A 10,641-nucleotide genomic window follows, 5' to 3' on the forward strand; every position below is an offset into this window, starting at 1 on the left:
TTGAGTAGATAACTGTGTATCTAGTAAAAACAGGATGATGAATAAACAATTTTTATGTAGGTTATCTATCAAATGCACAAACTCACGCGAATTTCAGTAATCATACAATTAATTCATATTTATGTGTCTATACTAGATCAACATTAGATCCGCCATTTTTGGTCTAACGTGTATAAATTCCAGAGTTCTATCACTAAAAAATGATTGTTTTACTCAAAATTAATGTTTTAATACTTAATAAAAGTATTTATTTTTAGTATTTACTTAGAAAATATCCTAAATTTTAATTTTAAAATTTATTTTCGGTTGAAGTTGTGTTATGCTTCCATCTATTGGAATATTTTACAATTACAATTATATAATTTTTTTCACTCCCTTTCTAAAATTAATTATCCGTGTTATTGGTAATAAAAATTTAATTTATTCAATGATAAGTTTTTAAATATCAGGATATGAATTTAAATAAAACAAAGATAATAAGTTCATGTTAATAATCGTGTCTTGAGCTGAGGCAATACTTTGACCTTGTGTCATCAGATACGAGTCTGGCCACTTAACTTTTATTGGACGAAAGGAAATTGCTCTGAAAGATAAGAAACGGGGAATTTACTTCAATTAAATTAATAATACTCTAACACTCGACCAGGAGAAATGGAAGCTACTGATCTGAAACAGTTCTGTACTGCATTGCAAGATGCAGATAGCGTAAGTACTGTACATTCAATTAAATTCTTGCTACTTAAATTAAATGTTTTTTTTTAATTATATTAGACTATGCGCGATTCATAAAAGCTGTAAAATTACCTTTAAAGTTTTACTTCGTGTACGAAGTAGCGCACTCTTTTGGATAACAGTTACGCGCATCGCTCTTTCACACCCCCTGATAAAGTTAAATTAACGAAAATTTTTGCAAAATGTAGGGCCTGTATAGTTCTGATAATTACACTAATTTGCGCATAAATTAATAGTAGATAAAATAATAAAAATTCCACTCCAATTGGATTGCAATTAGATTCCTCTTTAAAACGTGCTAATTCTCTCAATGAAATCAAGTGGAATTCATGGTTAACAAACCTTTCTCTTTTTAAAACCGTAGAAATAAATTAAATATTTGTTCAGATGTATTAAATTAATATTAACATTTGCAAGCTCATTAAGTTTTCCGCTAGTCACGGTTTGGCATTGACATCTAAAAACGCATTTTTATTTTTTATTTTTTCCTCGCGTGTTTAGCAATGATTCCGGTTTAATTATGCTAATTTCTTCATGAGATTTTATTGCTTCTACTTTAAAATAACTGAAATTCATTTCTACGCAATAAAATTTATTGCAAGGTAGAAAGTAATGTCAAATTAATTTCCTCCCAATACGCGCGTTAAATTATATGAAATTGGATGACTTACAGATCGTTGCGGCACGTCCTCTTTATAAATACAAGTGATTCTGTTTATGCTGCCGAGTGTTTCGCTTCAGTGTCAAACGTCTTTATTGCTTTTTGCAGTTTTCAATTAATTCCGGAAAGCATCGCATGATGGAAGACGAAGATCTCAAGAAGAATGGCATTTGCGTCATCTTCTCACTGAAGGAAGAGGTCGGTGCGTTGGCTGAGGCCTTGAATGTCTTCAAGGTATGAACTTGAAATGCTAATTTCTCAGTTATTTCTTTCTTTCTATTGTGTCTGCTCGTGTGGTCATTTGCATAAATGGAGCAAGGTCGCAGTTAAAGACAGAATAATCACTGCGATTGACTTTAGATAAAGGGGAAAAAAACCTGTTTGAATGTCAATGTTGCATCATACGTTTCCGCAATATAAATATCAAAATTTTCTTGTAAAAGTAATGATAATATTTATCATATATCGTGCCGATGTTATCGTTGATCTTTTATGAAAGCTGCATAAATTATTTATTTTATTACAGACGATTAAATTGATTAATGCGTCTTCTTTAAATCTTAAGTCATTAAACTTTTCTTACTCCATTCTGTGCGCTCTAAGAGGGTCTTTTAAACCATATTCGGTACATACCATCCCCTGACAAATTCCTGAGGATTTTTCGAACCTTGGATTCCATTCCGGGTCCTCCAGAGCAACAGACTGACCATTACTTGTCTGAATTTTAATATTTAAAAAGGATTTTGTAGATTTTTCTATTTTTTTCATATAAATTTAAAATAAATTTTTAGTATGACGCAATAATTAAACGATAGATAAATATAAAATTGCAATTCGAAAATTTAATTGTGTCAGCAATTTCTTGTTTGTGTGTGTATAAATTTAAAATTTTTGAATTTTCTGCAAATGAAATACTTGTTTAATTAATTATAAAATTAAAATTAATTCGATTAGGCAAAGAAATTAAGGAATAAAAGTACATTTTTACTTGATGGTATTGGCACATCAGAGATTTGCAATTTACAGACCCTGCTAAAAGGGACAGTATGGTTATTTGCAGTGGTGTACCGTGTCTGTCCATGGAAGCTATGGAAGCTCCGCTTCCCTTACATTTTCTAAATTATAAATACATATTGTGCGATTATTTTCATATTTTAACGTACTGTACTTTGAATTAATTAAAATTAATGAATATTTTATTATAGCCGCATTATGTATTACAAATTTTTATACTACATGTGAAAACTAATAAAAGATTGTTATTGTATATTCGAATATAAATTCGTATACGCATATTTCCAATGAATCTGCTGTATTGTCGAATACGGGATAGCTTCCACGCCAAAAATATTTGAATCGTTTAAAGCAGCTAGATTATACGCATTCGCTCATGGGCTTTACAGAGCACCAACCTCACGCGGTTTAGCTCGTGGATGCTACACACCAAAATGTGAAACGCTTCCAATATTTCTAACCAGGGCCGGCACAGCTTCCCTATCATCAAATGTTATGGCATGCCACTGGTTATTTGTCTTCGGTGAACCTCTCTATTTGGGTCCCCAATTGTTTTTATATAAAGATTAAGTTTTTGAGTCCCACTAATGGCCGAGTGGATAAAACACCGAAACTCTGATAGTTGGTGGTGGGTTCGCGCTTGACCACCGGACTGGTCAGATGGAGTTTTCCGTATTTCTTCACATTAGTAACGTCTAAAGAGCCAGTTTCCCGTAGACAGTCCTCCTTCGGCAGATTGCCCACGTGTCGCGTTGTCTAATACGAATAAAACCGAACTAAATTTCGGGAGTCCTCAAAATATAGCTTTTAAGGCAAGTCATGATACAAGTCTTTGTCGTCTCTTCCATTTTTATTTATAACCATGGACATCTTCAGAAAATTTTCCAGCTGGGGCAACGCTTGGATACAAATAATTACACCAATAAATTTTTAATTATTTAATTTTGGGAGTTGTTTATAACAAGTTGGGCAGCAGCTACATCGCCCCGTGGAAAGTGATAATTCAATGGATAGTATTATTAATTGGCTAGTACGCGCGGGAATAATGCCTTCCGGGAGGTCTTTTATGGGAAATTGGCAGCCGTTTAGGCGTTACAGACATGGAGAAAACCCGGAAAACTCCACGTGGCCAGCCCGTCGAGCGAGACGCGAACCCACGACCGAACTCCCAGTGTTCAGGATACGAAGAACGCTTGGCCGCTGGTAGGCGGTGTAAGTCAAAGTTTCTTTGTAAAATCTATTGTTATTTATATTTTTACGACTTCCGAAGAGGGAGAAAGGCCTCACATTTCTCACGAGTCACGACTCCATCTCACACTCCCTGGCTGTTCGGTTAAGTATATATAGACTATATTACCAAATACACAAATAATGTTGCAGAAATAAGTATTTTGCAATGTTCGTTTGGTTGGAATTTTTATGTCAGTTTGACGTCATCTCTTTCGTTTTATAATAATAATACTGTAAATTCTAAAAATGACGTCAAATTTACGTAAAAATGTTTACCATCTCGACCAATCAGAAAATGTGACGTCTATTCATATAATTTGCATAGACGTATGTTACGCTATTGTATGCTAATGAGGTGAATGAGCGATAAAACAATACGTTGTACTTAAACGGGAAAAGTATTGTATTTTAACAAGTAAATTTAATGTTTTACAGAAATTAATAAGCATTGAATAGAGATGTACAGAAATTAATACGTCATTCACACAATTATAAGGCAATAAAATAATAATTTATGGTCAATAAAATTAAATTCGATTTTTTCTTTGATTACGGTGTTATATAAGGTGAGCATTTCGTATGTTATAATAACAGGATAAAAATATTTAATTTATAAAATTGATAGGAAATTAATGTCAGGATATAGTTATGACGTAGATGAAGATACTGTAATTACGTGAAATTCTATTGGAAATTCAATATTATACAAATATTTAATTTTACAACACTATTTCAGTGATGCCAACTTAGGTGTTTTATCCTAAGATTGGAGAAAATCAGCAGAATGGGGAAAATTTGGGGGAGAAATAGTATAGTGTGAAATGTAAGGGGGAGAAAATAAAGTCTGTCCATATTGATTAACGGTGTTGCAGCGACTAATAGGAGCGTATAAAGCCACGTCATTCATGACTATTCTCGCGATTGCTTCATCACATGATATTTTTGCTCAACTGTACCCACACCACTTAAGTGAACATTTGTGTTTCTCAGGAGTTTCAAAAGATTAATAGTTTTTCGATATGCATTTACCTAGAGCAAAGCTATTGAGGGAAACTTGTTTCAATTTTCAAGGGGAACTACATTCGTTTTAGAGGGGATTTCAGGCGTTTACCGAATTTTCACGACGAAAGGTTGGCAACTTTGAAATATTCGTATTCTATAAAAACTCTTGTCTTAGGCCTATGAGGAATGAAAATGTTTTCTGTACTTCATTTTTTCTGTTTCAAATTTCCTGTCCTGTGGCGCTTTAATTTGACTGTGACTTTTCTTTGGCAGGAAAATAAAGTCAATTTGAACCACATCGAATCGAGATCTTCAAAAAGAATGGCAGATCAATACGAATGCATTGTAGAATGCGAAAATACCGGAGACATAACGAAAGCTCTCGATTGCCTTCGTCAGAGTTCTCAATACATGCAAGTCATCGCTAGAGATCAAATGGAAAATAATGGTGAGTATAGAAAAACAATTACGCAAAAGACACGAGAGATCATCCGAATCCTTTGCGAATATCTGGCAAAGATCCAAAAGTCAATTGACCGGATTGTTTATAAGTAATTTAATAATTTGTGAAACCGTGTAACGTGTTGCAATTTAGTTTTTATAATGGTTAACTAACTTTTGAGTCATCGTATTTATCCATTTAAAATATCTAAACTGTTTCTTTCAGATACTGTGCCATGGTTTCCAGGTAAAATAAGCGATTTAGATAAATTTGCTAATCACATTCTGTCATATGGTTCCGAGCTCGACGCGGATCATCCGGTAAGTAAAGAAACCTAATTCATCACCTCTTTGCCGTTTATAATTAGTTTATCGAACTAAAGCCGTAAATTTTTTCAGGGATTTAAAGATGCAACTTACAGAGCCAGAAGGAAATATTTTGCTGATATTGCTTACTTTTATCGACAGTAAGTGACATTTCGTGTCTACAGTGTTGCCCAAAAGTCGGTTAACTGCTGTAAGCACCAAATTGATACCTTATTCAAATACTTTTGTTACTTGTAAACTTATTCAAAGTGGATTGAATTAAAGGATTAAAGCAACGCAAATTAGGCGATCTACTCTTATTTCCATGGAAAACTGGCCCTTATTTACATGTTAGGCACGTGAATTAAACCTGGAAACCTGCAAGTGGCCAACGCGAAGCATCACTAACTACTAATTTTTGTGGTTTTATCCAACCGGCCATCGGTAGGCTGTCCGAAATGAGATCAGTCTTGTTTAAATTGCTGAAATTCTTGAAAATTTTGTAAAATCACTTGCAAAAATACACGGTTAATCGACTTATTTGGGTTGCAATGTGTTTTTGAATAACTGAACAACTGAATTTTACCATTACCTTAATTTTTCAGTGGGCAACCAATTCCAAGAGTAGAATATACACCTGAAGAAATCAGCACTTGGTAAATTTAAAATATAATTTTATGATTTTGTACTATTTTACATAACAACAATTTCTTTCTTGCAGGGGAACTGTTTTTAAAGAAGTGACGAAACTTTACCCGACTCATGCCTGTCGAGAACATAATCATATTTTCCGTTTAATGATCGAAAATTGTGGCTATCGAGAAGATAATATTCCTCAATTAGAAGATGTTTCTAACTTTTTGAAAGGTGAAGCTTGTAGTAATTCGCATATTCGTCGGTCCAAAAGTCGGTTAACAAAAATACAACTATTTTAACTAGTTTAAAAGTATTAAAACTAGTTTGAAAGAACTATCAACATGCATCAGTTCGAAACCGGTTTTCTAGCTGTTAAAGTATTTTCGGTTAACTAACTTTTGGGCCACCCTATCTAATTTCACAGATAATATTTCGTGCAAAGAACTCCAAACATTTTAAAATAAATAATTTGAAATTTATAACGAGGGCTTCACTTCTTGAATTTACATAAACTCCAGCTAATGAGAATTATTAGTAAATAGTAAATATATTAAAGCTAGCCTTATCATATTAGTAACTAATATTATAAGGCAAGCTTTAATATATTTATTAGCGCCTTAAATCATTTTTTCTAAGGCCGCCTTAAATTTAAACGTAATCATTGTAATCGATGAAAGTTTCATTTACCAGTGGACCAAGTGACACTACTGAACACTGGTGGAGCGTTTATGTAAAATTTTCAAAATTTGATGCAAAATTTCATACAGTTAACTTCAAAAAATCGCAAAAGTCAATGGAAATGGATCTTGTAAATAGAGAAACTCGTCATTGCAATGGATCTATTCTTATTTGTTTGAAAATGTACCTTGATGAATAACGAACTTATCTTATTTTGTAGCTTGTACCGGATTTCAATTACGTCCCGTTGCTGGTCTTCTGAGTTCTCGAGACTTTTTGGCAGGATTGGCCTTTAGAGTTTTCCACTCTACCCAGTACATCAGGCATCCATCGAAACCCCTGTACACTCCCGAACCGTTAGTACACCATTATAAATCATGCTTTTTCTTTCCATTTTCGTATATATCAAAGCCGAGCCTGTCAATACTGTTATTGCAGAGACGTATGCCACGAGTTATTGGGCCACGCACCACTCTTTGCAGATCCCGGTTTTGCTAGATTCTCTCAAGAAATCGGATTAGCATCGTTAGGTGCACCCGATGACTATATCGAAAAATTAGCCACGGTAATTTTTTAAATTAAAGTTGGATTTATTAAATATTAACATAAAAATAATACTATTTCTTTTGTTTTTAGTGTTATTGGTTCACTGTGGAATTCGGATTATGCAAGCAGCAAGGGCAGATTCGTGCGTTTGGTGCTGGACTTCTTTCTTCTTATGGAGAACTTGAAGTGAGTACCTTAAGCTGATATTTTTTCAGCGTGTTGAAAACTAGTTGTGATTTATATCTTACAAGTTATTTTTATTTACTGTTTACATCTGATATTTGACTTTTAATGTGTGAATCTCACCTTTAACCAACCTGAAGTTGAATTACACTATGCATTTCATAGATTAAAATATGATTAAAAATTTCTCTGGGTTGTACTCATTTTTTTCGTCATGATATCCAAAAGCGATTTTAGATTATGCGTGATTCTAGAAGCGTTAAATTATGAGACCCATCTTATATGTTTATATAATATAATGCCAACACTGTACATGATACTCTATAAAGGCTATTATCCTAACTTGAACTGGATAGGGCACACTAGTGGCCGAGTGAATAAAAACCACTGAACACTGGTAGTGGCCGTGGTTTCGCGCCTGATTAAACGGGCTGACCACGTGATGTTTTTCCAAGTTTACATATCTAACACCTAAATCAAGGTCAGTTTCTCATAGAAACCCGAAAAGCCTATCCGGAAAGCAGATTTGCTGTTACTCCTATAGAACGTCCTCCCTGGAGACATCTCCCCTAGCATATTGTCTGTGTTGCGCTTGTCATATTTTTATCGAACAGTACAGAATTACAGGTCTGGTTATTGACAAGCGTAAATTATGCGAGCGCGAGATCCTAGATAAAAGCCCGGTTTGTCTAACTAAAACCATGACTGATACTTTAGGTATTAATTATTATCACTGCATATAATTTAAAATTTGGAAAATGTCTTCTGGACTATAACTTAAGTATGGATTTCTCTACTCTCCATGTTTAAGAATGATGTTAATGTTGTATAAAATTATATATTTTGTTGAATTTTTATCAAAAAATTTAAATATTTACCTTTATAATATTTACAGTATTGTTTAAGTGATAAACCAGACGTAAGACCCTTTGATCCTTATACGACTGGCGTACAGAAGTATCCAATTACAGAATATCAACCTGTATACTTTTTAGCAGAGAGTTTTGAGGATGCTCAGCAAAAAATGAGGTATGATGGAAATATAATTAAATAATTAGTATAATTTTTGAAATATAAAAAAATTTTGTATTTTTATTTGTAGGGAATTTGCTTTATCTATACCACGACCTTTCACGGTTCGTTATAATCCTTACACTCAAAGTGTTGAAATCATCGATACGAAATCACAGATGGAAATTCTGGCTAGGGATATACAAGGTAACTTCTGTTTCTAATTTAAAAGAAATGCTTCTGAGAGAGTGATTATCAGTAACCCTGAGCTCAGCACCTTTCTTCGTCTGATACCTTTTGTTATAACTTCTCTCCGTGTCTTCTTGTTTCTCTATAAGATGGCTCCGTGCCATTCTTCTATGCCATTTAGCCATACTCTGTACGCTGTTCGCTTTTTGTTTGTAACATTTCAATGCCAAGTGTTCGCGCGCCCACCTGTGGTCGAATGGATAAAGCCATCGAACACTGGTAGTTGGTCGCGGATTCGTGCCGTACCACGTGGAATCTTCCGAGTTTTCTTTACGTGTCTAACACGTTTTTTATAGAAAATCCTCCAGGGAGTCATCCCACCTTGGCAGATCGCATACGTATTGTTGTGTTGCGTTGCCTTATCCTATCAGCCCAATCCGTTAATGGAAATCTAATGCATCTCAGTAAAGCTCAATTCACGCTGCGATTTTTGTACAGTGTGAAACGGGTTTAGGCCCGTATGGCAATCTCTGACAACCATTGATCATGTGGTAAATAAAATCAAAGTTATACATTATAAGTAGTTTATGTGTAAAAAAATTACAAAACTCAAAATATAACATTGTTTATTCTTTATATTTTCAGCCGAAATGCAACTACTGACCGATGCTCTGAAAAAACTTAAATAACTTCTGAAAGAAATGTCAGCCTATTTTGGACATATATTTGCATATTTAGGTTATACTTGGTTTTTAATTCAAGTTTTGAATATCGCTGCGTTTATTTCATTGTGTAGAAGTTTGTACATTTATATTTTATTATAACGTTTCCATTAATGGCATATATTATTTGTACTCGTTATTGTATTTGGCTTGGGCTTCATAACTCGTTTCTCATATCTTCAACGTAGATGAAGTATAGGGAAGATGACACAATCAAAACTGCATAAGATGAATTATAAAGAATCCGGATTCATCAACAGAGCGATTTCTTGTTGGCTTGTAAAATCATTATTGTTTTTGATAAAGATATTATCTCAATGGATTATCATTGTGATTTGTTTATATGACATCTGTAATTTTTTTTTTATGTAATCTTTATATTTTTGTATTAAAAAATCTTTTATTTTTATTCTCCAAAATTGTTTACGTTTTATAATAAAAATTTTGCCATAAAATTTACGGATTACGGTTAATTAGAGAAGGAGAGCAAAATACAATTAAATCCAAGTTGTTCCAATAAAATGTTCCATAAAATTTATGAACATTTTAAAGCCGAATCTGGATTCTCCACAGTGGCAAGCCTTATCTGCAATTCTGGAGGATCGAGGTTCGAGTCATAACTTACCGGACGAAAAATTATGAATGGAGGACGAATAGTTCTGCACGTGAGGAGATTACTTTGTATTTGAATAGAGGGGACATTTTTTTATAGTCAAAATGGAGGATAAGTTCACTATGCGATATTTAAAAAAAATGGCATAAATTCATATTTTGCAAGACATCCTCTCTTGCATAGATATTATACGGTAAATCCAGATCGGTGTAGCTTAGAAATTTGCATAGGTAAATTGCCCCAGATATTATATTGTCTCTTTGTGAGCAAGGCGTAGACAATTGCGGATCCAGAAATTTTTAGCGGAAGATGTACAAAAAAAAATAATAATCCTTACAAAAGATTTTTACTATCTAAGAACCCCAGGTTTACTCGGGGAAAAAACTCAGAAGGAATGCAGTTGCGCCCTGCACATTCCTTAAATACGTCCCTGCTCGTGGAAGAAGTCCTCTTAGTATTCTTAAAGCGGAAAAAGCCTCATTTGTGATTATTTGAGAGTGGAAGGCAGGATGGTCGAGCGATTAAGATGGCAGCCTACTGATCTATGGGCCTAGAATCGAATTTGGGCGAGCAACCCCTGGAATTTTACATGGGCAACTTGTCGCGGATACGTCAGGTCCCAATCTTTCATTGCTCGGCCGTCCCCATTAAAAAGCCTGGACGAACTAAGGCATTAA

The 10,641-nt window shown here is 34.0% G+C and overlaps 1 protein-coding gene across 1 annotated transcript; it reads left to right on the forward strand.

The window, feature by feature from the left end:
• The first annotated feature begins 580 nt into the window (after positions 1–580).
• LOC111627677 (protein henna-like) lies at positions 581–9,762 on the forward strand. Its single transcript, XM_023371281.1, has 13 exons — positions 581–705; positions 1,502–1,627; positions 4,913–5,087; positions 5,307–5,401; positions 5,480–5,547; positions 5,992–6,042; positions 6,108–6,253; positions 6,921–7,056; positions 7,139–7,265; positions 7,337–7,432; positions 8,325–8,458; positions 8,532–8,647; positions 9,275–9,762. Exons 1-13 carry the CDS (start codon positions 652–654, stop codon positions 9,316–9,318), a joined length of 1,368 nt encoding a protein of 455 aa, XP_023227049.1. The 5' UTR covers positions 581–651; the 3' UTR covers positions 9,319–9,762.
• The last annotated feature ends 879 nt before the right edge of the window (positions 9,763–10,641 follow it).

The sequence above is a fragment of the Centruroides sculpturatus genome, unplaced genomic scaffold, assembly GCF_000671375.1.
Source record: "Centruroides sculpturatus isolate CEXI.00-Female unplaced genomic scaffold, Cexi_2.0 scaffold546, whole genome shotgun sequence".
In the NCBI taxonomy this organism is placed as follows: domain Eukaryota; kingdom Metazoa; phylum Arthropoda; class Arachnida; order Scorpiones; family Buthidae; genus Centruroides; species Centruroides sculpturatus.